This window comes from Carcharodon carcharias, chromosome 5, assembly GCF_017639515.1.
Source record: "Carcharodon carcharias isolate sCarCar2 chromosome 5, sCarCar2.pri, whole genome shotgun sequence".
In the NCBI taxonomy this organism is placed as follows: domain Eukaryota; kingdom Metazoa; phylum Chordata; class Chondrichthyes; order Lamniformes; family Lamnidae; genus Carcharodon; species Carcharodon carcharias.
Genome location: NC_054471.1, coordinates 180,703,538 through 180,730,607, shown reverse-complemented (window position 1 = coordinate 180,730,607; position 27,070 = coordinate 180,703,538). Strand labels below are relative to the sequence as shown.

The following is a 27,070-nucleotide window of genomic DNA, read 5'->3' as shown; positions in this document are numbered from 1 at the left end:
AGCAGCAGAGACAAAAGACTCAGAGTAAGACAACATGTCAGTAAACAACAGCCCCTTCGCTATTACTCCCAGTGTAGTACTCCATTGGCCTTGTTTTGATGGCAGTATAATTATGTTTCAGCAAAGGCAAACAAGCTCCACATGAAATTTTGGCCTAAGCTCCTAATGGCCAGACAGATGCAGAACTTATGTAAATTTCAGCATAATTTCTGCTGATGTATGTCCCGGGCCCATTGTGCTCAATTACCATGGTTCCAGTTTGATAATTACAGCCGAAGCCAGATATATCCATACAAGGGCGAACTCCCTTCACCATCCCATTGGATTGGAATCCATTACAAGTCTTGGCACAACCACTTCCACTTCTACCTTTGCTCCCTAAAAATATCTTGCGTGCCAAGGTTTAATACGTACATCAACCCTTGGGAAATAACCATATAGCTGTCGCAAAAATCATTCCAAATATGCAGTACAACACATCTGAATCGCTTCTATTCTTAAATGTCAATACAATTTAGCAGAAAAGCAGAAAACCATCTTACTTCATTCTAGCCACAGAATTTAACTATAGTACTAACCTCTCATTTGCGACTATACTGTGCTAACAAAATTGCTTCCTGTTCACCATATCTTCAGTTAACAAATGTTATAGATCCGTGAATAGATATAATACTGAGCACGTAAATACTTTCACAATTATCAAGTAACGAGCGAAGATTTCCTCCTGAAAAGAGTTTTTTAAAAAATAAGTACATTTTAACCAATCCCATTGATTATGTTGGAGGTGGGAAGAAGCAGCATTAAAAAGAGTTTTATATAATAATTTAATTGTAAATCTAATACAGCCTCATTCTTCAAATGAATAAGTTTTGTTTCTAAGACTTTAAATTAAGGAGAAATATTCTCCTCCAACTCCATCTAAATTTCCAACCAGCCAGTCAACCAAAGGAAATAGGTACAGTATGGATTCTTTTATCATCTGCTGTACAATGCATTGCCTAGGAAATCTGATCAGGTTGCAAGCGAATCAGGCACAAGTGAAAAATTAATCCACATCAATATAGTTGAAGCAACTGTATTCTGTTTGTGCTTAAACAATAGATAAGGTGCTAAAAGCAAAAAACTGCGGATGCTGGAAATCCAAAACAAAAACAGAAATACCTGGAAAAACTCAGCAGGTCTGGCAGCATCAGTGGAGAAGAGCACAGTTGACGTTTCAAGTCCTCATGACCCTTCAACAGAACTAAGTAAAAATAGGAAAGGGGTGAAATATAAGCTGGTTTGGGGGGGGGGGTGTTGTTGGGACAAACAGCCAGTGATAGGTGGAGATAACCAAAAGCTGTCACAGACAAAAGAACAAAGAGGTGTTGAAGGTGGTGATATTATCTAAAGGAATGTGCTAACTAAGAGTAGAAGACAGGACAGATAAGGCACAGATAGCTCTAGTGGGGGTGGGGGAATACTAAAAGGTAGAAATAAACAATGGGTGGAAATACATTTAACAATAATGGAAATAGGTGGGAAAACAAAAATCTATATAAATTATTGGAAAAAACAAAAAGGAGGAGGGGAAAGAAATGGGAAAGGAGTGGGGATGGAGGAGAGAGTTCAAGATCTAAAATTATTGAACTCAATATTCAGTCCGGAAGTCTGTAAAGTGCCTAGTCGGAAGATGAGGTGCTGTTCCTCCAGTTTGCGTTGAGCTTCACTGGAACAATGCAGCAAGCCAAGGACAGACATGTGGGCAAGAGAGCAGGGTGGAGTGTTGAAAAGGCAAGCGACAGGGAGGTCTGGGTAATGCTTGCGGACAGACCGCAGGTGTTCTGCAAAGCGGTCACCCAGTCTGCGTTTGGTCTCTCCAATGTAGAGGAAACTGCATTGGGAGCAATGAATGCAGTAGACTAAGTTGAGGGAAGTGCAAGTGAAAAGCTGCTTCACTTGAAAGGAGTGTTTGGGCCCTTTGACAGTGAGGAGAGAGGAAGTGAAGGGGCAAGTGTTGCATCTTTTGCAGTCGCATGGGAGGGTGCTGGAGGAGGGGGTTGAGGAGTAGGGGGTGATGGAGGAGTGGACCAGGGTGTCACCGAAGGAACGATCCCTACGGAATGCCGCCAGAGGGGGTGAAGGGAAGATGTGTTTGGTGGTGGCATCATGCTGGAGTTGGCAGAAATGGCGGAGGATGATCCTTTGAATGCGGAGGCTGGTGGGGTGATAAGTGAGGACAAGGGGGACCCTATCATGTTTCTGAGAGGGAGGAGAAGGCATGAGGGCGGATGCAGGGGAGATGGGCCGGACATGGTTGAGGGCCCTGTCAACCACCATGGGTGGAAAACCTCAGTTAAGGAAGAAGGAGGACATGTCAGAGGAACTGTTTTTGAAAGTGGCATCATCAGAATAGATGCGAAGGAACTAAGAGAATGGGATGGAGTCCTTACAGGAAGCAGGGTGTGAGGAGCTGTAGTCGAGGTAGCTGTGGGAGTCGGCAGGCTTGTAATGGATATTGGTGGACAGTCTATCACCAGAAATTGAGACAGAGAGGTCAAGGAAGGGAAGGGAAGTGTCAGAGATGAACCATGTGAAAATGATGGAGGGGTGGAAATTGGAAGCAAAATTAATAAATTTTTCCAGGTCCAGACGAAAGCATGAAGCAGCACCGAAGCAATCATCAGTGTACCAGAGAAAGAGTTGTGGGAGGGGGCCGGAGTAGGACTGGAACAAGGAATGCTCCGCATACCCCATAAAGAGAGAGGCATAGCCGGGGCCCATGTGGGTACCCATAGCCACACCTTTTATTTAGAGGAAGTGAGAGGAGTTAAAGGAGAAATTGTTCAGTGTGAGAACAAGTTCAGCCAGACGGAGGAGAGTAGTGGTGGATGGGGATTGTTCGGGCCTCTGTTCGAGGAAGAAGTGGAGAGTCGCCAGACCATCCTGGTGGTGGATGGAGGTGTAGAGGGATTGGACGTCCATGGTGAAGAGGAGGCGGTTGGGGCCATGGAACTGGAAATTGTTGATGTGACGTAAGGTGTCAGAGGAGCACGGATATAGGTGGGAAGGGACTGGACAAGGGGAGAGAGAAGGGAGTCAAGATAGCGAGATATGAGTTCTGTGGGGCAGGAACAGGCTGACACGATCGGTCTGCCGGGACAGTCCTGTTTGTGGATTTTGGGTAGGAGGGAGAAGCGGGCCGTCCAAGGTTGGGCGACTATCAGGTTGGAAGCTGTGGGAGGAAGATCCCCAGAGGAGATGAGGTCAGTGACAGTCCTGGAAACAATGGCTTGATGTTCAGTGGTGGGGTCATGGTCCAGGGAGAGGTAGGTGGAAGTGTCTGTGAGTTGACGCTCAGCCTCCGCGAGGTGGAGGTCAGTGCGTCAGACAACAGCACCACCCTTGTCAGCGGGTTTGATGACAATGTTAGGGTTGGACCTGAGAGAATGGAGTGCAGTAAGTTGAGAGAGAGAGACAGGTTAGAATGGGTGAGAGGAGCAAAGAAATTGAGACGACTAATGTCACGCCGACAGTTCTCAATGAAAATAAGGTGCCCTTTGTGAAGACAGGTTTCTTTTAAGGGGATGGGGGACAGGGGCGGGGACGACAATAACTTCCCAGAAATAGAAGTACATTTTTAGTGAAAAAAAGAACATTAGACTAGAAATGGAAGAAACAATTCTAGAATGACTTTTTATTTTACTCCTCCAGTTTTAATTCAACAGCATCATACAACATTTACAGAAGCAATTGTTTGACTACAGTAGATATTATTAGTAACAGAATTACTGTTATTTCATTTACACCCACAAAATCTAAATAGAAAAAAGGAGCAGTTCTTAAAGCTTACTTTTATTCCCAATTTAAACATTCAGGATTCTTTCAGAGGGATATTCACGTTTTATCATTAGTGTAAAAACCAGGAGAAAAAAAAAAATCAGAACAAACTTATCACAAAATGAGCAAAATGCTTTAATTTTGAAAATTGCTAACACTCAAGACACAAAAAAGGAAATTAAATTTGTTGAGTTACATGAAAACACCCAATTATTTACATAATTCAAATGGCTTATATCAATGTCTACTTTAATCAAGAGATGGTTCTTTTAGAAATGGCAGGAAAAATTGAAGAACATGTGTTTACTGATTTTTTTAAAAATCCGTTGATGGGATGTGGGTGTCACTGGCTAGGACAACAAATATTTTCCATCCCTAATTGTTCTCAAGAAGGTGGTGGTGAACCACCTTTTTAAACCACTGCAGTCGATGTGGTGTTGGTAAACCCACAGTGCTCTTAGGGAGGAGGGTCCAGGATTTTGACACAACTGGGATCCTGAGAGGAGATTCAGCAGGGGGAGATGCACAGCCAAAATTAGAAGAGAGAGCAAGTGAGTCTGGAAGGCATAGAAATTACAGGCCAGTTAAGGCACAAGGGAGTTTGGCAAGGTTGGATGGTATTTATTATAATGCAAAGAGTCTGACGAATAAGGCAGATGAGTTGACGGCACAAACTAACAAATGGAAGTATGATGTCATTGCTGTCACAGAGACATGGTTGAGAGAGGGGCAGGATTGGCAGCTCAATATTCCAGGATATAGGGTCTTCAGGCAAGACAGGGAAGAAGGTAAAAAAGGATGTTGCAAACTTGTTCAAGGAATCAATTATAGCAGTAAGGAGGGATGACATCTTAGAAGGTTCCTCAAATGAAGCCAAAAGGGTAGAACTTAACAAAAACGGAGCAATCACATGGCTGAGAGCGTACAATAGGCCCCCAAACAGCCAGAGAGAAATGGAAGAGCAGATATGTAGGCCAATTTCAGAGAAGTGTAAAAATAATAGGGTAGTAATAGTGGGGGATTTTAACTTGCCCAACATCAGCTGGGTTAGTCATAGTGTGATACGTTTAGAGGGAGCGGAATTCTTAAAATGCATCCAGAAGAGCTTTTTAAAGCCAGTACATAGAAGGTCCTACTAGAGAGGGTGCGGTCCTGGACCTAATTTTAGGGAATGAATCCAGGCATGTGGTAGAGGTAGCAGAGGGGGAGCATTTTGCAGATAGCGATCATAACTCTGTTAGGTTCAAGATTGTTATGGAAAAAGACAAGGATGGGCCAGAAATCAGAGTTCTAAATTGGTGGAAGGCCAATTTTAATAAGATCAGATATGGTTTGGCCAGGCGGACTGGGAGCAGCTACTTTTAGGTAAATCTGCGTCAGAACAGTGGGTCTCATTCAAGAAGGAAATAGGGAGAGTACAGGGCCAACCATATTCCAGTAAAAATAAAGGGTGGGACCAACAAATCCAGGGAACCCTGGATGTCGAGGGATATACAGGATTGGATAAAGAGAAAAAGGGAGGCTTATGGCAGATACCGAGGGCTCAAAACAGCAGAAGACCTAGAAGAGTATAGAATGTATAGAGGGGGAAACTTAAAAAGAAAATTAGGAGAGCAAAAAGGGGGCATGAAAAAACATTGGCAGGTAAAAAAGGAAAATCCAAAGTTATTTTACAAGTACATTAAGAGTAAGAGGATAACTAGGGAAAGAGTAGGGCCCATTAAGGACCATAGTGGTAATTTGTGTGTGGAGCCGAAGACAAAGGTACAATTCTAAATGAATACATCGTGTCGGTGTTCACAAGTGAGAGGGACGACGTGCATTTGGAAATCAGACAGAAGGACTGTGATATCATTAAAGAAATTAGCATTGAAAGGGAGGAGGTTCTAACTGGTCTGGCAGGCTTAAAAATAGATAAATCTCCAGCCCAGAAGAAATGTATCCCAGGCTGTTGACTGAGGCAAGGGAGGAGATAGCAGGGGTGCTAGCAATAATTTTCAATAGCACTCTGGCCACAGGAGATGTGCCTGAGGACAGCTAATGTGGTACCATTATTCAAGAAGGGAGGAAGGGATAAACCAGGGAATTACAGGCCAGTCAGTCTAACCTCAGTGGTGGGGAAACTATTGGAAGCAATTCTGAGGGACAGAATTAATCTGAACTTGGAGAGGCAGCGGTTAATCAACGACAATCATCATGGTTTTGCTAAGGGGAGGTCACCTCTGACCAGTTTGATTACATTTTTCAAAACGGTGACCAGGTTTTGTAGATGAGGGCATTTGACGTAGTCTACTTGAACTTCAGGAAGGCTTTTGATAAGGTCCCGCATGGCAGACTGATAACAAAGGTAAGAGCCCATGGAATCCAAGGCAATTTGGCAAATTGGATCCAGAGTTGGCTGAGCAGCAGAAACCGAGGGTGATGGTTGAGGGGTGTTTTTGTGACTGGATGCCTGTGTCCAGTGGGGTTCCACAGGGAACGGTGTTGGGTCCCTTGTTGTTTGTGGTATATATAAATGATTTAGACTTGAATGTAGGAGGATTGATCAGTAAATTCACGGATGTCATGAAAATTGGTGGGGTGGTAAATAGTGAGGAGGATAGCCTTAGATTACAGGAGGATATTGACGGGCTGATCAGTGGCAAATGGAATTTAATCCATTTAAGTGTGAGGTGATGCATTTGGGCAGGACAAACAAGGCATGGGAATACACGATGAATGGTAGGACCCTGGGAAGTACCGAGGATCAGAGGGGCCTTGGTGTGCACGTCCACCAGTCCTTTAAGGTAGCAGGACAGGTTGATAAGGTGGTTAAGAAGGCATATGGGATATATGCCTTTATTAGCCGACGCATAGGATATAAGAGCAGGGAGGATCTGCTGGAACTGTATAAAACGCTGGTAAGGCCACAGCTAGAGTATTGCATGCAGTTCTGGAATCCACATTATAGGAAGGATGTAATTGCACTAGAGAGAGTGCAGAGGAGATTTAGCAGGATGTTGCCTGGACTGGAGAGTTTTAGTTATGAGGAGAGATTGCATAGACTGGGGTTGTTTTCCCTGGAGCAGAGGAGATTGATGGGGGACATAATTGAGGTGTATAAAATTATGAGTGGGCATGGGTAGGGTAGACAGGAAGGAACTTTTCCCCTTGGTGGGGGATCAATAACCAAGGGGCATAGATTTAAGATAAGGGGCAGGACGTTTAGAGGGGATGTGAAGAAGAATTTTTTCAGCCAGAAGGTGGTGGGAACCTGGAACTCACTGCCTGAAAGGATGGTAGAGGCAGAAGCCCTCATAACTTTTAAGAAGTATTTGGATGTGCACTTGTGATGCCATGGTATACAAGGCCATGGGCCTAGTGCTGGAAAGTGGGATTAGAGTAGTTAGGTACTTGTTTGACCGGCGCAGACTCAGTGGGCCAAAGGGCCTTTTTCTGTGCTCTAGACCTCTATGATTCTACAGTGAAGGAACCACAATATAGTTCCAAGTCAGGGTACAATGTGGCTTGGAGGGCAACTGGTGTTTCAATGCATATGCTGCTCTTGTTCTTCGAAGTGGTAAAGGTTGAGCATTTGAAAGATGCTGTCGAAGGAAACTAGGTGAGTTGCAGCAAATCATGTAAATGATACATACTGCAGCCACCGTGTGCCAGAGGTTGAGGAAGCAATTGCTTAATGTGATGCTAATCAAGTGGGGTGCTTTATCTTGGATGGTATCATACTTCGAGAGTTGTTGGAGCTGTGCTCATCCAGGTAATTGGGGATATTCAGTTACGCTCCTGCCTTGTGTCTTGTAGATAGTGGACAGACTTTGGGGAGTTAAGAGGAGAGTTACTTGCTGCAGAATTTGCAGCCTGTGACATCTCTTGCCATCATAATATTTATATGGCTGATCCAGTCCAGTTTCTGGTAAATGGTAACCCCCAGGATGTTGTTGGTGGGGGGAATTCAGCAATGGCAATGCCCAATCTCAGAGGAAGATACTTATATGCTATTTTGTCAGAGACAGTCACTGCCTGGCACTTGCATGACACAAATGTTACTTATCAGCCCAAGCCTGAAGGTTGTCCAGATCTTGCCGCATGCAGGCACGCACTACTTCATTTTCTGAGGAGTTATGAAAGGAACAGAACACTGTGCAATCATTAGCTAACATCCACATTTCTGACCTTAAGATGGAGGGAAGGATGAAGCAGCTGAAGCTGAAGACAGTAGCATAATAGTAATGTTACTGGACGAGTGATCCAAAGTTCCAGATCAATGTTTCAGAGACACAAATTCAAATCTCACCACAGTAACAGCTCAAGGAATTTAAATTCAATGGGCAGGATTTTTCAGTCGGCGTGAGGGAGTTGGCCCAACACGGCGATGTGTAAAATGACGCGCGATAATGTCAGAAGCGCATCCCGACGTCAACGCACTGAGTTGCAATTTTTCATTCAGCGGGCCTGCAGCAATGTAAACAGCCTATTAAGGCCCTTAAGGAACTAATTAAGGTAATTGTAAACGCTACATTAAGATTGGGGGGCAGGCGAAAAGGCTAAGTGTTTTTAGGAAACCTCATCCACGAGTGGGATGAGGTTTCCTGAAGCTTTTATTGAATTTAAAATTTTTCATAAATATAAAGACATGTCCCATCTCATGTGACACAGTCACATGAGTGGGAATGATTAAATAAATTTTTAAACCTTTTATTTAATAAGGTCAGAAGCCCTTCAACCTCCCTGAGGCAGCTCCATGTCTCGGGGAAACTGAAGCGCTCTTTCGCGTGCATGCACGCAAAAGAGCGCTGGCCCCGGCTCTCTCTCCTCCCCCGCCTACACAGATAGCGCTGAGCGCTACCGCTTGCATCTTACGCTGCGCGGGCCTTAATTGACCCACCTGCGTAAAATGGCGGCGCGGAGCCGATTGCAGGCAGCAATCAGCTCCGCAGCCGCCCCCGCCAAGCCCGCCTGCCGCCCGAAAAAGTCAGGCCAATGAATCAATACATCTGGAATAACATGCTGGTCTCATTATTAATGATCATTAAACTAATAAAATCCCATATGCCTTTCAAGGGAAGAAATCTGTCAACCTTACCCAGTCTGGCCTACATGTGACTCCAAACCAACATCAATGTGATTGCCTCTTCATTGCCATTTGAAATGGCCTAGTCAACTACTCAGTTGTAGGTGGTTCACCATCACCTGCTCCAGGGCAATTAGGGATGGGAAATAATGCTGGCTTTGCCAGCGACACTCACATTCCAGGAACAAATTTTTTAAAATGGTTGGACTCAGGCACTGCACTGAAGAACTCCTGCAGCGATGTCCTGGGACTGAGACAATTGGTCTCCAATAATCTGTCTTTGTGCCAAGTATGTATCCAAACAGTGTAGAGTTGTCCCGCTGATTCCCACTTCAATTTTGCTAGGGCTCCTTTATGCCACACTTGGTTAAATATTGTCCTGATATAATCGGGGACTGACTCTCACTTCACCTCTGAAATTCAGCTCTTTTGTCTATAATGCTCTGTGCAGAGTGGTACTGGTGGAACCCAAACTGATCATTGGTCAGCAGTTTATTGTTGAGTAAATGCTGAATAGCACTGTCGATGACACATCCCAACACTTCCCTGCTAATTGTAAGAAGGCCAATGGGGTGGTACTTGGCTGGATTGGATTTATCCTATTTTTTGGTGGACAGGATGTATATAGGTAATTTTCCACATTGTCAGGTACATGCCAGTGTTGTTGCGGTACTGGAACGGCTTAGGTGGGGGTGACGCTAGTTCTGGAGCACATGTCTTCAGTACCATAGGTGAGATTTTATTGGGGCCCACAGCCTTTGCTGTGTGACTCCATCCACTTACTGCCATTATGATAATAGTATATTAAAGATAATTGGTGATTATGCACAGGGAATGGTTGGTTTTAACAGTCAATGGGCCATATTCTGCTGTCAAAATAACAATGACGCTAATGTCACTCTTGCATTTCAGGTGAGGAGGAAATGTGTGGTTAAATACAAACCTGCAAAATTTGTTGCTCAAATTGAGCTGAAAACAATATTTTGCTCTGTCTCACACCACTGTTCTGCACTGAACGATGGGGCAGAATGCCCCCCCCACCCCACCAACAACTGGTGGGGGGTGGGGGGGTGCGCCGCCAATTAAGGCTTGCCCAACGTGAAGCCCGCAAGGAAGCACATAGTGCTTCCTTGCGGGCGGAGGGGGCGATTCCCTGAGCCGAGAGTGCGCTCTTTCGTGCATGCTCGCGAAATAGTGTGCTCATCTCCGTGAGGCTAAGTCCTACCTCAGGGAGATCAGCTCCTGTCCGGAAAAATTTTAAAAAAATAACAGATAAATTTCCCTGACATGTCCCCTCATGTGACACTGTCCATCACTCTCATTGACACTTGTATTAAAAATTTTAAAATCTACATGAAACCTCATCCTAGCCGTGGCTGCGCGCCTGCTGAACTGCAAATCTAAATGACCCAGGGTGACGTCGGGACGCACGCCAGACATATCCCCGCATCATTTATGCATCGGCGAGCAGGCCCCGCTTTGTCAAATGAGCAGAGACATGTTTTTAATTAAAAATATAAAGTTTTCATTTTATTTGTATTTGCTTTCGGAAACCTCATCCCGCCCGTCAATGAGGTTTCCAAAAAATGCAAAGGCTGCTTGGCCTTTTCGCCTGCCCGTCAGCCATAAGGTTGAATGGGCAGCGAAAAATGTAACGACAATTGGCAACTTAGTGGCCTTTTAATTGTTTGGCAGGAGCGCTGCCAGCTCCACGCCTGCCTGCCAACCGAATTATTGCTTGTTCAACTGCGCGTTGACATCGGCACGCTTGGCCGACGTCATCACATATCATTTCCCGCTCTGTCAGGTCGGGCGCGCGCCTGCCGGCTGAGGTAAAAGTTCTGGCCCAAGTGTTTTAAGATACTTTTACGTTTATTGTTCTGGAATATGTTGGAAATGTAAATAAATTTATGGCATTTAACTTTGTGCCCAAATACACTACTTTAGGTCAGGCCAGCCTCTGCCATAATGTCATGGTTCATTCATACGGATTTACCTGTCCTTAGTGTGTGGTGGTGTGGTGGGGACTGTACTATAAAATTATTTTGTTAGCAATCGGTCTTCTTAGTGTTGCTCACAGCAGGTCAGATAATGAAAGGAGCTGCTAAGGTGGAGCTATATTTAAACTGGAGTATACCTTTAAAGCTACATTTAAGTACTGTAAGTAAGCAAAGTCCAGAATTAATTTTCGTTTAATTTCTGTTTGATAAGGGAAATCGATAGATCAGAATTAGCCTATAAATTTCCAGTTAGCTCATTAAAAAAGCCATGAAAGGTCAGACCTGAAACATTAATTCTATTTCTCTCCCCTGCCAACTCCGTGAGGGTTCCTGCCAATGCTTGCTACCAGATCTGCTAAATACTTCCAGAATTTTCTGTCTTAATATTGCATGAGATGACTTCTTTCCTTATTTTTGGAATGCTTTTGATGTAAATATGATTGAAACATGACAGATATTTAACACTTATATATAAAACATCTATTCTACTAGATTAGGTAATTTTAATGAAAAGTATGAAATCACATTAAAAAAACCACAACCTGACAAAAAAAAAGGTGGTCAGCCTTGACTCTGTGGTAGCGCTTTCACCTGAGTCAGAAGGTTATGGGTTCAAGACCCACTACAGAATCTTGAGCATATTACTGCACCGAAATGCCAGCCTAGATATTAAGGGACCATTGCTCTGTTAGAAATGCCATCTTACAAATGAGAAATTGAATCAAGGCACCATCTGTCATTTCAGGTGGGTATTAAACATCCTATGTCACTATTTAAAGAAGGGTAGGGGAGTTTACCCCTTGAAACAGATTATCTGGTAATTTGTTTCATTATTGATTGAAAAACCTTGCTGTGCACAAACTGGATGTTATGTTTCCTATTACAACAGAGATTACATTTCAAAAGTACTTCATTGACTGTAGAGCATTTTGTAAATGGCACTATATAAACCAAAGACTTTTTTCTTTCTTTGCATCAACAATTCTGCAATTCAGGACCTTAACCCATGTTAAAAGGGTCAAGGTCACAGGATGTCAACTGAGCAAGATAAATAAACACAAAGCCTCTAACCATAATAAGGGTAATCAAAAAATATAAACTGAATACCTGTACTTGCAATCTTGCATGTTATCCATATCACAATAACCAATTTTATCAGTACTGAATGAACATCAAGGGCCTCCTCTAGTGCAGTTAGACTACAGATACCAGTTTCATTCTATCACCATTTTCCCCCTAGTCAGTAGCCAGTGCAAACTATCACCCAATCACATGAGGGAATACAAGTATGTTTATATGTCATAACATAGCTCTGCTCACTTGTCTGTAACTGCTAATGGAAGTTAGAAAAGTGTCAACAGGATAGATAAGTTTGTTATACTAATCATTTTAAATTTTGATGTTAAAGTCAAATCCGAACAGTGGCTGGAGTGCTTTGAATGGAGCATTGCACTAATCGCAGTATAGCTAAGAGTCTAAAGTACTGTCATATTAGATCTTCTAGATGGTTATATGTGGCTCTAAAAACAAAAACATCAAAATAACTTTGGCTCAACTATGCCACTTATTTTGTATCAATATGAGAATGAAAAAACTTTCACCCAGACCAGGCAAATGGTATAATTGTCCTGTTGGACTTTGTGACAATTGTACCTTTCATTGATTGGATTCTTATTCAAAAATGTTACTTTATTTTGAAAAATAATGCTTATTATGTGTATAGAATTGACCTGGGATACTTTCTGCTCAGAAATATAAATTAGAACCTGGCATTGCTGTCCACCACAGAATGAACAAAACAGCTGAATGGTCATTTTGTACTTACACCTAAAGGTCACATGAATCATAATACTTAAAGATCATAAGATAGATACAAATAAGGAAAGCTATTCAGCTCTTCCATTCAGAGGAAGGTAGAGTTCCTCCCAACCTCTTCACAATCACAATATTCAACTGTTCCTCAAAGAATCTCAAGGATTTTGCTTCCACTATTCTACCCAGAAGACCATATATTGATCAGTGTGTAAAAAAGAAAGCACTTTTCATGACCACCAATGTCCCATAGCACTTTACAGTCAATTAAGTATTTTTGAAGTGTAGTCACTGTTGTAATGGAGGAAATGTGGCAGCTAATTTGCACACAGCAAACTCCCACAAAAGCAAAGTGATAACAAATTTGTTCTTTGTGATGTTAATTGAGGGATAATACTGGCCAGGAACCAGGGATAACTCACCAGCCCTTCTGCAAAAAGTAGTTGTCATGGGATCTTATACATCCACCTGACAGGGCAGATGGAGCTTTGGTTTAATGCCCCATCCGAGAGAGAGTACTTCCGACATGGAAACAAATACTCTCTCAGTATTGCACTGAAGTGTCAGCCTAGATTGTTGTGCTTGGAGCGGAGCTTAAACCTGCAATCTTCTGACGCAAAACTGAGGATATTACCAACTGAGTGAAAGCTGACAACTTCCTGACACCAGTTCATACACAACAAAAACAGAATTACCTGGAAAAACTCAGCAGGTCTGGCAGCATCGGCGGAGAAGAAAAGAGTTGACGTTTCGAGTCCTCATGACCCTTCGACAGAACTTGAGTTCGAGTCCAAGAAAGAGTTGAAATATAAGCTGATTTAAGGTGTGTGTGTGGGGGGGCGGAGAGATAGAGAGAGAGAGAGGTGGGGGGGGGTGTGGTTGTAGGGACAAACAAGCAGTGATAGAAGCAGATCATCAAAAGATGTCAATGACAATAGTACAATAGAACACATAGGTGTTAAAGTTAAAGTTGGTGATATTATCTAAACGAATGTGCTAATTAAGAATGGAGTTCATACCTGTTCCAATGGTTTTAATGTCAAGTTTAAGTTAAAGCATTATTTCAGATTCATGCTTTCTATTCTCTTTACTCACGCATACATCTTTTAAGTTAACTCTTTTCAAGGCTGGGAATCTCTTAACCTTCCTCATGACTAACATCAGAGAATCATGATCTCATGTTTTGTGGCCCCTCTGCATAACTCCAGCACTTGTTAATGAAACTGGAGGTGCAATCTGACAAGGCCACAATACAGTAAGATTTGCTTTGACTTGTACAGTACTCTGATATGGCAAGATAACCAAGCTTGTTTTGTTGCCTATTGCCCTGTCTGAACATGTTGAGTTTACTAACGCCTCTAGATTTATTTCAACTTCCCATATTTTAACAACATTTAAAACACTTAACTCACCAATTTTCCCATGTACTGTTATTTATACAAACCTATATTGAATTCTGTCTAATATTAGTCTGTCCAAGCCGATTTCATCTTTTGGAAACGCCACAGGTTCAACTGCCCCCTTCCTTGCCTGATTCGTAACCTATCCAAATTTGACAAGGTACTATTGAACATTTTAAACCCGGGTTGTTAACGCGCAACAAAATTGAAAATGCTGATTTCCAGACACAGATCCCAAGGGAGCTCACCCCTCAGTACCGTCCAGAAAACTCACCCCCTTTAAATTCTTGCTACCGCTCTTGGCAATAAATATCTCCTACCTCCCTAGCCGTCCGCCAAGATAGTTATCCATTTATCCCAGGCTATCTAATCTTCAATTCTCTCAGCATTACCCTTTCCTGCTGATCTAACTGCTTTGCGTCGCTGGATCAAAAGCAGCTACTCCACAGTAACAACCGGAAGGGAATATTTACACATTTCAGTTTGAAGCAGTCTGTCCTGAACTGCATTTCTCCGAACAGAAGCTGCTCTCTAACCGGCCACAATATAACACAACACGAAAAAAAACTCTGAAGCCGGCTCTGTTTGCAGGCTCTGACTTTGCCGGAGGGAATTCGCTGCCTTTATCATCATTACTTTCCCAGGCCCACTCTTCTCATTTGCTACCTTAAACGCTGTGCAAATATCATTCCTTTGTTTCACATTGCTCTTGAGAATCGAGAAGTCTTCCACGCTACCGGGGTTTTCTTATCGTGTTGGCCCCCTGCAACATATTCAGAATAAATTAACGTGTCTTACCGCTTTAAGCACGGCGGACTGACCCGCAGCTGACGTGAACAGTTTCCCAATGAACTCGTCGGCAATGCTCGTAAAGCGAGCCCTCCCTGCTTTCCTTCGCTCAGGATCAGTGAATCAATGTGCAATTTTAAATCACACATACACACTGCTTGTTTCACCTGACACACGGTTCACACCTCAAGGCGGGGACACTGCTAGATTCCTATCAGTGCGGACTTTGTGTCCAGTATCAATGCCAAGGCGCGGTACTGCACATACTTTGACTTATGCCATTAGACTGAAACTAAAACTGTGCCCTTTTCCAACGATTCCAAAAGGAGACGCTTGATTGCCCCCCCCCGCCCCATGTCGAACACAAATTGCTTAAAGAGACAATTAATAAAGAACTAGCCCATGAAATAATATTATTGTCCCCGTCCAGTGCACACTCCAATCCTTACGCTGGCCACTGGCATCTGATCTTATAAAACATTTTTTAAAAGATTATGCAACGGTTTTAATAGGATAGATGTTGAGAACGTGTTTTCATTTGTGGGGCGGTCCAGAACTCTTGTCTGTGGGAGCTTCCATCTGATAAGATGATGGTTTGCACCATGGTGTTCAAAAGTTCAAAACTAGGGGCCACTAATGTAAGATAATCACTGATAAATCCAAAAAGAAGTTTGTGAGAAGCTCATTTACCCAGAGTGTGGTTAGAATCTAGAACTTGCTGTCACATTTGACTAGTTGTGGTGAACCTCATGTGGACATAGACCTGTTGGGCAGAGCAACGTGTTCCCGTGTAAAAATTCTATGTAATTCTATACGTAATTGGGATTTGAATGAGTGACGTTTACTAACAGCAAATACAAAAAGCAGTTAATCCCCCATGGGACCATGTGCTATCTTCCACATGCATGTGTACACACTACTTATGTTACATTCCGGTCATTGGTTTGTGTTCAGGCCAGCTCTGTATTATATATTGTTCGTTGTAAACATTGTGATTGTTAAAAGGGACATTCTCCTTTGTCATGTTTAGGTTTCGAAACAAAGGTAAGTGTGCAATGATGTGGTCACTGATACAGTAATGTGGTCATGCTACCCACCTCAGTTCAGTCCAGTCAAGTTTTAAAAACAGAACTTAAAACAATTGCATAAGGTTTAGGGGGTTAATAACTGCTGTTGAATTGAAGAATTAACCTGGTGGCCAAAAGCTTAGAGATCATTAAAATTGTTTTCACTAATTTCCATGACAAATTCTCACATTTTTACTGGCAAGTGGATTGGTAAAATTGATTCTCCTGATCTTTGAAAAAAAGATTATCATCCTAATTCTCCCTCTTTTCCTGCAATGAAAATCAGGTCCCAATGTACATGGGTACCACTTTCATGGGTGTTGTCACACACATTAGAGAATTATCTTATGGTGAATTCAGAGTCTAGGTATTGACAATACTCTTCAACAACTCAATCACTGCCATCCATAGTAATGCTCCCAAAACTTCATTTTTTGATATGGACATGGTACTTGGGTCCCCAGGCAAGCAATCAAGTTGAATTATTAATTTAAACAAATAATTTGAATATTTTTCCATCTTGTACTTTTGTAAAATCTATATAGTTTTTTTTTACAGATACAAGGCATGACAAGTCAAAAAACCTGTGCTACCTAATCCAAAGGTCTATCAGATATATTACTTCTTTAATCACCTTTGAAAAATTCATTCTCGAAATGTGGGCATCACTGGCAAGGGTGGCATTTGCTGTCAATCTCTGGTTGCCTTTCAGAAAGTAGTGTTCAGCCCTCTTCATGAATTATTGCTGGTTATGTCCAGTTGTGGCTCAGCGAGTAGTACTTTTATCTCTGAGTCAGATGGTTGGGGGGGGGGGGGGCGCGGAGAGCGCTGGTTCATGTCCCACTCCAGCCACTTGACCACAAAAATCTAGGCTGAGGCTCCAGTGCAGTGCTGAGAGAGTGCTGTGTTGTCAGAGTGCAGTCTTTTGGATGAGATGTTAAACCAACTGCCCACCTGCCCACTCAGGTGGATGTAAAAATCCATGACACTTGGATACCAAGGAGTTCAACCTTGGCATGCTGCAATGTTCCAGTGAAGCTCAACGCAAACTGGAGGAACAGCACCTCATCTTCCGACTAGGCACTTTACAACCTTCCAGACTGAATATCGAGTTCAACAATTTTAGATCATGAACTCTCTCCTCCATCCCCACCCCCTTTCCGATCCCCCTTTTTTTTCCAATAATTTATATAGATTTTTCTTTTCCCACCTACTTCCATTATTTTAAAATATATTTCCATCCATTGTTTTATCTCTACCTTTTAGCCTATTTCGATCCCTTCCCCACCACCCCACCCCCACTGGGGCTATCTGTACCTTGCTCGTCCTGCTTTCTACCCTTAATGTCACCTATTAACATATTCCTTAGATAATATCACCACCTTCAAAACCTCTTTGTCCTTTTGTCTATGACATCTTTTGGCTATCTCCACCTATCTCCACCTATCACTGGCCCTCTATCCAGCTTTACTTGTCCCACCCCCCCTTAAACCAGCTTATATGTCACTTCTTTTCTATTTTTCCTTAGTTCTGTTGAAGAGTCATACGGACTCGAAACATTAACTGTGTTCCTCTCAGCAGATGTTGTCAGACCTGCTGAGTTGTTCTAGGTATTTTTATTTTTGTCTTGGATTTCCAGCACCCATCCGCAGATTTTTTGCTTTTATCTGAGGGATTCCACTTGTTGGGCATTAAACATTTCTGTCTGTTGCACTACTGTGTGTGATCTATGAACTCAGGCCACTCCGAGATGCTATATTATTACTAATCCTTTATGAATAAGTATCCATTTTTATTTTACTGTATGTCATATGCATAAATCATAGAATCACAGCACAGTGTTGTGCCTGATGCAGATCTATAAAAGAACTGTCCAATTTCATTCCACGTTCAAAGTTCTTCCCCATAATCCTGTAGGTTAGTCCTCTTCAAGTATATGTCCAATTGCATTTTGAAAGGTCCAATGTAATCACTTTAACCATTCTTTCATGTAGTGCATTCCAGATCGTAATAGATATGGGCTGAATTTTCAGGATGTTGGAGAAAGATTCAGTGGTGAACACATCCCCGCCAATTCCAGCAGCCCCGATGCCATATTATGCTCTAACGAGCATTAATTGCTATAAGTCAGTCATAGAATCATACAGCACAGAAAAAGGCCCTTCAGCCCAATGATGCTGCGCTAGTCAAACAAGTACCTAATTATTCTAAGTCCATTTTCCAGCACGAGGCTCATAGCCTTGTATGCTATGGCATCACAAGTGCATGTCCAAATACTTCTTAAAAGTTACGAGGGTTTCTGCCTCTACCACCCTTACAGGGAGTGAGTTCCAGATTCCTGCCACCCTCTGGCTGAAAAAAATCTTCCTCACATCCCCTCTAAACCTCATGCCGCTTACCTTAAATCTATGTCCCCTGGTGATTGATCCCTCCACCAAGGGGATAAGTTCCTTCCTGTCTACCCTATCTATGCCCCTCATAATTTTATACACCTCAATCATGTCCCCCTCAATCTCTTCTGCTTCAGGGAAAATAAGCCTCAGTCTATTCAATCTCTCCTCATATCTAAAACTCTCCAGCCCAGGCAACATCCTGGTAAATCTCCTCTGCACTCACTCTAGTGCAATCACATCCTTCCGATAATGCGGATTCCAGAACTGCACACAATACACTAGCTGTGGCCTAACCAGCATTTTATACAGTTCCAGCATAACCTCCCTGCTCTTATATTCTATGCCTCGGCTAATAAAGTCAAGTATACCATATGCGCTCTTAATCACCTTATCTACCTGTCCCGCTACCTTAAGGCACTGGTGGACATGCATATCAAGGTCCCTCTGATCCTCGGTACTTCCCAGGGTCCTACCATTCATCGTGTATTCCCATACCTTGTTTGTCCTGCCCAAGTGTATCACCTCACACTTATCCAGATTAAATTCCATTTGCTACTGATCAGCCCATCGATATCCTCCTGTAATCTAAGGCTATCCTCCTTGCTATTTACCACCCCACCAATTTTCATGTCATCTGTGAATTTACTGATCAACCCTTCTAGATTCAAGTCTAAATCATTTATATATACCACAAACAAGGGACCCAACACCGATTGCTGTGGTCCCACCCTTTATCTTTACTGGAATATGGTTGGCCCTGTACTCTCCCTATTTCCTTCTTGAATGAGCCCCACTGCTCTGACGCAGATTTACTTAAAAGTCGCTGCTCCCAATCCATTCTGGCAAAAATCATATCTGATCTTATTAAAATCGGCCTTCCCCCAATTTAGAACTCTGATTTCTGGCCTATCCTTGTCTTTTTCCATAACAACCTTGAATCTAACAGAGTTATGATCACTCTGAAAAATGCTCCCCCACTGATACCTCTACCACTTGCCTGGCTTCATTCCCTAAATTTAAGTCCAGGACTGCTCCGTCTTGTAGGTCCTTCTACATACTGGCTTTGAAAGCTCTCCTGGATGCATTTTAAGAATTCCGCTCCGTCTAAATCTATCACACTATGACTAACTTAGTTAATGTTGGGGAAGTTGAAATCCCGCACGATTACTACCCTATTATTTTTACATTTCTTTGAAATTGGCCTACGTATCTGCTCTTAGTACACTCCCAGCAATGTGATTGCTCCTTTATTGTTTTAAAGTTCTAGCCATATGGCTTCATTTGAGGAGCCTTCGAAGGTGTCATCCCTCCTTACTGCTGTAATTGATTCCTTGATCAATATTGCGATACCCCTTCCTCTTTTACCTCCTTCCCTGTCTCACCTGAAGACCCTATATCCTGGAATATTGAACTGCTAATCCTGCCCTCTCTCAACCATGTTTCTGTGACAGTAATAACATTATACTTCCATATGTTAATTTGTGCCCTCAACATATCTGCCTTATTCATCAGACTCCTCGCATTAATATAAATACCATCCAACCTTGCCAAACTCATTTGTGCCTTAACTGGCTTATAATTTCTATGTCTTCCAGGCTCACTTGCTCTCTCTTTTAATTTTGTCTGTGCAACTACCCCTGCTAAACCTCCTCTCAGGATCCCATCCATCTGCCAAGTTAGTTTAAACCCTTCCCAACAGCACTAGCAAACCTCCTCACAAGGATGTTTGTCCCGTTCCGGTTCAGATGCAACCTATCCGCCTTGTACAGGTCCCACCATCCCCAGAAACGGTCCCAATGTCCCAGAAATCTAAAGCCCTCCCTCCTGCACCATCTCTCCAGCCACACATTCATCTACACTAAACTCTTATTTCTATACGCACTAGCGCATGGCCCCAGAAGTAATCCACAGAGTACTACCATTGAGGTCCTGTTTTTTAATCTGCTTCCTAGCTCCTTAAACTCTGCTTACAGGACCTCACCCCTCTTTCTACCTGTCCTTGGCACCAACATGTACCATGATCTCTGTCTGTTTGCCCTCCCCCTTTAGAATACCCTGTAACCGTTCAGTGACATCCTTGACCCTGGCACCAGGAGGCAGCATACCATCCTGGAGTCACGTCTACAGCTGCAGAAACACCTGATCTTGGGCGTGCATCACGTGTCATTTCGATCATTTGGCGGGCGCGCGCTGGAGGTGGCTGTGCACCTGCTGAACTGTCAATATTAAGGCCATTAAAAAAGTAATTAACCTGATTAACAATGCTGCTCATCCAACCTTAAGGTTGGCGGGCAGGCGAAAAGCCCAAGCGGCCTTCGTGTTTTTAAGGAAACCTCACCCATGGGTGGGATAAGACTTCCTGAAGGTTTTAAAATAGTTTAAGATATTTTGCTACACTCAAACACGTCCCAGCTCATGTGACAGTGTCACATGAGGGGACGTTTAAATAATGTTTTATTTTATTTATAAAAATTTTTTTTCATCAACTTAATCTCCCTGAGGCAGCTCTGTGCCCTAGGAAGATTGCTGTACTCTCCCTCCTTCCCCTTACCTTCACAGGTAGCGCGCTACTGGCCGCGCATTATGCTGGGCAGGCCTTAATTGGCCCACCAGCGTAAAATGGCGGCATGCAGCTGATCGCCAGCGGTAATGGGCTCTGCGCCCACCCAGGCCGCCCAACATAGGTAAGATTCAGCCCTTGATAATGCATCCACAATTAGGTTTTCATGTCTAGCTACATGTATAATTTGCAAGTTAAATGGTTGTAACAATAGGCTCCATCTAAACAGTGTCCATTCTGATTTCAAAATCTTTCTCAAATCTTAATGAGTTATGGTCAGTGTAAACAACTGTTTCTAATAAATTGTTGGCAAGGTAAATATCAAAATGTTGCGATGCCAGTACAAAACTCAGTTTTTCCTTCTAAACGTTAGAGTATTTTTATTGATGAATATTTAACTTCTTTGAGAAATATCTCTCAGGCTTTTCAATACCTGCATCATCTTCCTGCAACAATACAGCACCAATACCCAAATCACTTGCATCAATAGCCAATTTAAAATGCTTGGCATAATTTGGTGTCACTAAAACTGGTGCTGTCGTCAACACAATTTTCAGATTCTTTAATGCATTTTGGCACTCTGATGTCCAGTTGAACTTCTTGTTCTTTCTTAAGTCTTCAGTCAATGGAGCAATCACACTGCTAAAATTTGGCACAAACTTCCTGTAAAAACCACTCATGCCCAGAAATTGTAAAACTTCCCTTCTTATTGAAGGCACTAGGAACTCATCAATTGCCTTTTTTTTTTACAACTCCTGGGGCCATCTTACCATGTCCAACAGTGTGGCCTAAATTTGTCATCTGTGCTTTTGAAATTCACTCTTAGCCAAGTTCACCACTAACAGCTTTTTGTAAACAATTGAATAGTTCTAAAAACAAAAAAACTGCGGATGCTGGAAATCCAAAACAAAAACAGAATTACCTGGAAAAACTCAGCAGGTCTGGCAGCATCGGCGGAGAAGAAAAGAGTTGACGTTTCGAGTCCTCATGACCCTTCGACAGAACTTGCGTTCGAGTCCAAGAAAGAGTTGAAATATAAGCTGGTTTAAGGTGTGTGTGTGGGGGGCGGAGAGATAGAGAGACAAAGAGGTGGAGGGGGGGGGTGGGGGTGTGTGGTTGTAGGGACAAACAAGCAGTGATAGAAGCAGATCATCAAAAGATGTCAACGACAATAGTACAATAGAATACATAGGTGTTAAAATTAAAGTTGGTGATATTATCTAAACGAATGTGCTAATTAAGAATGGATGGTAGGGCACTCAAGGTATAGCTCTAGTGGGTTTTGTTTTTATATATATAATGGAAATAGGTGGGAAAAGGAAAATCTTTATAATTTATTGGAAAAAAAAGGGAAGGGGGAAACAGAAAGGGGGTGGGGATGGGGGAGGGAGCTTACGACTTAAAGTTGTTGAATTCAATATTCAGTCCAGAAGGCTGTAAAGTCCCTAGTCGGAAGATGAGGTGTTGTTCCTCCAGTTTGCGTTGGGCTTCACTGGAACAATGCAGCAAGCCAAGGACAGACATGTGGGCAAGAGAGCAGGGTGGAGTGTTGAAATGGCAAGCGACAGGGAGGTTTGGGTCATTCTTGCGGACAGACCGCAGGTGTTCTGCAAAGCGGTCGCCCAGTTTACGTTTGGTCTCTCCAATGTAGAGGAGACCACATTGGGAGCAACGGATGCAGTAGACTAAGTTGGGGGAAATGCAAGTGAAATGCTGCTTCACTTGAAAGGAGTGTTTGGGTCCTTGGACGGTGAGGAGAGAGGAAGTGAAGGGGCAGGTGTTGCATTTTTTGCGTGGGCATGGGGTGGTGCCATAGGAGGGGGTTGAGGAGTAGGGGGTGATGGAGGAGTGGACCAGGGTGTCCCGGAGGGAGCGATCCCTACGGAATGCCGATAAGGGGGGTGAAGGGAAGATGTGTTTGGTGGTGGCATCGTGCTGGAGTTGGCGGAAATGGTGGAGGATGATCCTTTGAATGCGGAGGCTGGTGGGGTGATAAGTGAGGACAAGGGGGACCCTATCATGTTTCTGGGAGGGAGGAGAAGGCGTGAGGGCGGATGCGCGGGAGATGGGCCGGACACGGTTGAGGGCCCTGTCAACGACCGTGGGTGGAAAACCTCGGTTAAGGAAGAAGAAGGACATGTCAGAGGAACTGTTTTTGAATGTAGCATCATCGGAACAGATGCGACGGAGGTGAAGGAATTGAGAGAATGGGATGGAGTCCTTACAGGAAGCAGGGTGTGAGGAGCTGTAGTCGAGATAGCTGTGGGAGTCGGTGGGTTTGTAATGGATATTGGTGGACAGTCTATCACCAGAGATTGAGACAGAGAGGTCAAGGAAGGGAAGGGAAGTGTCAGAGATGGACCACGTGAAAATGATGGAGGGGTGGAGATTGGAAGCAAAATTAATAAATTTTTCCAAGTCCTGACAAGAGCATGAAGCGGCACCGAAGTAATCGTCGATGTACCGGAGAAAGAGTTGTGGAAGGGGGCCGGAGTAGGACTGCAACAAGGAATGTTCCACATACCCCATAAAGAGACAGGCATAGCTGGGGCCCATGCGGGTACCCATAGCCACACCTTTTATTTGGAGGAAGTGAGAGGAGTTGAAGGAGAAATTGTTCAGTGTGAGAACAAGTTCAGCCAGACGGAGGAGAGTAGTGGTGGATGGGGATTGTTCGGGCCTCTGTTCGAGGAAGAAGCTAAGGGCCCTCAGACCATCCTGGTGGGGGATGGAGGTGTAGAGGGATTGGACGTCCATGGTGAAGAGTAAGCGGTTGGGGCCAGGGAACTGGAAATTGTTGATGTGACGTAAGGTGTCAGAGGAATCACGGATGTAGGTGGGAAGGGACTGGACAAGGGGAGAGAGAAGGGAGTCAAGATAACGAGAAATGAGTTCTGTGGGGCAGGAGCAAGCTGAGACGATCGGTCTACCGGGGCAGTTCTGTTTGTGGATTTTGGGTAGGAGATAGAAGCGGGCCGTCCGAGGTTGGGCGACTATCAGGTTGGAAGCTGTGGGAGGGAGATCCCCAGAGGAGATGAGGTCAGTGACAGTCCTGGAAACAATGGCTTGATGTTCAGTGGTGGGGTCATGGTCCAGGGAGAGGTAGGAGAAGTGTCTGCGAGTTGACGCTCAGCCTCCGCGAGGTAGAGGTCAGTGCGCCAGACAACAACAGCACCACCCTTGTCAGCGGGTTTGATGACAATGTCAGGGTTGGACCTGAGAGAATGGAGTGCAGTAAGTTCAGAGAGAGACAGGTTAGAATGGGTGAGAGGAGCAGAGAAATTGAGACGACTAATGTCGCGCCGACAGATCTCAATGAAAAGATCAAGAGAAGGTAAGAATCCAGAGGGAGGGGTCCAGGTTCTCCCAGATGCTGCAAGTGCTCCTCCCATCTTTGACTGAATATCACCAAGTCATCAACGTACACAGCACAATGGCCCAATCCATCAATAACCTTATTCGTTAGTCTCTGAAAGTTTGCTGGTGCATTTTTCATACCAAACAGCATGACTTTGAACTGATAGAGTCCATCTAGTGTTACAAAAGCTGAAACCTCTTTCTCCCTTTCTGATAGAGGTACTTGCCAATATCCTTTCAGCAAGTCAATCTTTGTAATGAGCTTTGATTGTCTCACTTTCTCAGTGCAGTCTTCCAAATGTAGAATAGAGTATGAATCCGCTTTCATTACTGCATTCACTTTTCAATAAGAACACACAGACTGTGGATTGATATCTGGCTTCGGTACCATCACAATAGGTGAACTCCAGTTGCTGCAACTCAATGCAATAGTGTCATTCTTGAGCATAAATTCAATTTCGTTTTGCACTTGTGATAATTTTACTGGATTCAACTTATAAGGATGTTGCTTGATTGGAACAGAATTCCCCACATCTACATCATGTACAGCTACCTTTGTTTTTCCCATTTTATCTCCACAGACAGTTTAATGTGACTGCAATAGCTCTCTCAAGTCATTTTGATTCTTCTCTGGAAAGTAACTCAGTATTTCAGTCAAATTTTTAAGCACTTCCTCATTGTCCAATTGAATTAGAGGAAAATCAATTTCAGAATCTTCCGTCCCTACTTCTTTTTGCTGATTCATCACTACTGATGCTTCTTTTTGGTTATCTTCCCTATTGAAGTACTTTTTAAGCACATTTATATGAAATACCCTTTGGGTTTTTCTTCTATCTGGATTTCTTACCAAATAATTCACTTCACTTAATTTCTTTTCAATTTGGTAAGGCCCACTAAAGCTGGCTTTTAATGGTTCACCTGATACTGGCAACAAAAGTGACACCTTTTCCTAGCAACAAAGTTAAGAGTATTTGCCTTCCTATCTGCTTTTGTCTTGATCATCTGATGTGATATTTTTAAATGCTATTTAGCTAATTCACCTGCTCTGTTCAATCTTTCCCTGAACTTTGATACATAATCCAAAAGTGTGTTTTCTGAATTCTTACTCATTAATTCCTCCTCCACTCTCCCTTGCTGAACAATCTTATCAAAGACAGTATCCTGAGATCCACACTCAGTGCCATGCGCCGCCATATGAACACACTCGACCTGTCCCTCCAGCAGCACCGCCGTACCCTCTTACAAAGCTGCGCGTGCCCCCAGTTTCATTTTATTCTTTGTCTCATCCGACGCCTCAACAAGAAACTTTTTCTCTTTCTCTCAAGTGCTAAGGAACGCCAATAATTCCCCCACCCAACCCAACCGCCCCCCACCTTAAACCAGCTTATATTTCAACCCTTCCTGGGATTCACCTAGTTCTGTCGAAGGGTCATGAGGACTCGAAACGTCAACTCTTTTCTTCTCCGCCGATGCTGCCAGACCTGCTGAGTTTTTCCAGCTAATTCTGTTTTTGTTTTTTATCAAAGACAGTATCAGCTAATTGCACTTCAGTCTCTTTACCCTGTCTTCTAGACTCCTCTTCCTTCTGTCTCAACTTATGAGTCTGAGATCATGTTACCAGACCGTCTGGAAACAGACCAGGAAGTTCTTCCTGCATCACTTCTGTGGATTGCTTTTCCACAGACTGTTCAACTAAAGTAGGCATCACCAACATGTGACCTAGCTTCATAATTTTCCAAGATAAACTGAATCCCTGAAATAGGCAATTTCTCCACTACTCCTACAACCTGTTTTCAAGCTACTTTTCAAATTCATTTTACACAATGGAATACTTGTTGTTTCTTCATGAATTCCCCTTTTCCTGCAAAATTCCTTTTGAACAACAAATATCACTATCATCACTATCCCATAACATTAAGGACTGACTAGCTCCTGTATCTCTTAAAAGTTTAATGGTCTGTAACTTCCGCACTTCAGTGTTGGATTTGGGGGGAGGTACCCCAAACATGCACTGGGGAATCCCTCTGGCAAGTTCCCAGGCAAGGGGTTGTATAGCAATTGCCCAGAAGTGCTAACTTCCTCTGGACAATTGCGCTGCACTGGGATTCATCTGAAAATGTGATTTAAATCGCAAATTTCACATGGTTCCGCTGGTGTTATACCAATAGTTACCCAGAAAAAGTTACACGAATTAAAACTTGTTGTAACTTCTAGGTAACTACTGTAAATGCCCAGGCCAACCCCACGGGACTCCCCCCATCCCCTCCCCAACCTCCGACAACCCCATCTCCCACCCCACTGACCTCACCCTCCCCCAACCTCGGAACCCTCCCTAGCGGCCTCAGAATCCTCCCCACCGCAACTTCCGAACCCCCCACCCAGACCTCTGGAACCCGTCTGACTTCCGGACACCCCACCTTCCAGACACCCCCACCCCCGGCACATCCCATCTTATCGATAATGCATTCATGGAAAACACTCCAGATCACTGGCGGTCAGGCTCAGATTTGCCCATCAAGCCACGACCTCAATGATTCTTCGCTCCAGGTGCAATATTTAAAGCGCATCAGAATGCAGCCAGAGGAGATCAGCCATCCAGTGCAGGAAGAATGAATATTCTCATCCATTCTCCGAGTAAATTAACCACCTCATCACTCTCAACAACCCATCCCCTTACCAGGACGTGTTGCTCGCCTTCAGCAGGATTTGCGTTCTGCCATGGCGATGCCATCAGATGATCCTGTGATTTTACATCGGCATGACACTGATTTTTGCCCCCAAGCCAAATTGTCCTCCCTCCCTTCC

The 27,070-nt window shown here is 43.5% G+C and overlaps 1 protein-coding gene across 7 annotated transcripts in view; it reads right to left on the bottom strand.

The window, feature by feature from the left end:
- The window catches only part of pla2g7 (phospholipase A2, group VII (platelet-activating factor acetylhydrolase, plasma)), a 129,208-nt gene that overhangs the window by 94,263 nt on the left and 7,875 nt on the right, over positions 1-27,070 (bottom strand). Inside the window, exon 1 of one of the 7 annotated variants that reach the window (XM_041187291.1) lies at positions 14,898-15,254. The exons of 1 other annotated variant lie outside the window; for it this stretch is intronic. In XM_041187291.1, the coding sequence (XP_041043225.1) occupies positions 14,898-15,037 (140 nt within the window). In that variant the 5' untranslated portion in view covers positions 15,038-15,254. Of the gene's footprint in view, positions 1-578; positions 597-14,419; positions 14,449-14,765; positions 14,853-14,897; positions 15,255-27,070 lie in introns of those variants that run through there. 5 more of the 7 variants (XM_041187290.1, XM_041187285.1, XM_041187286.1 and 2 more) reach the window with 5 other exon arrangements.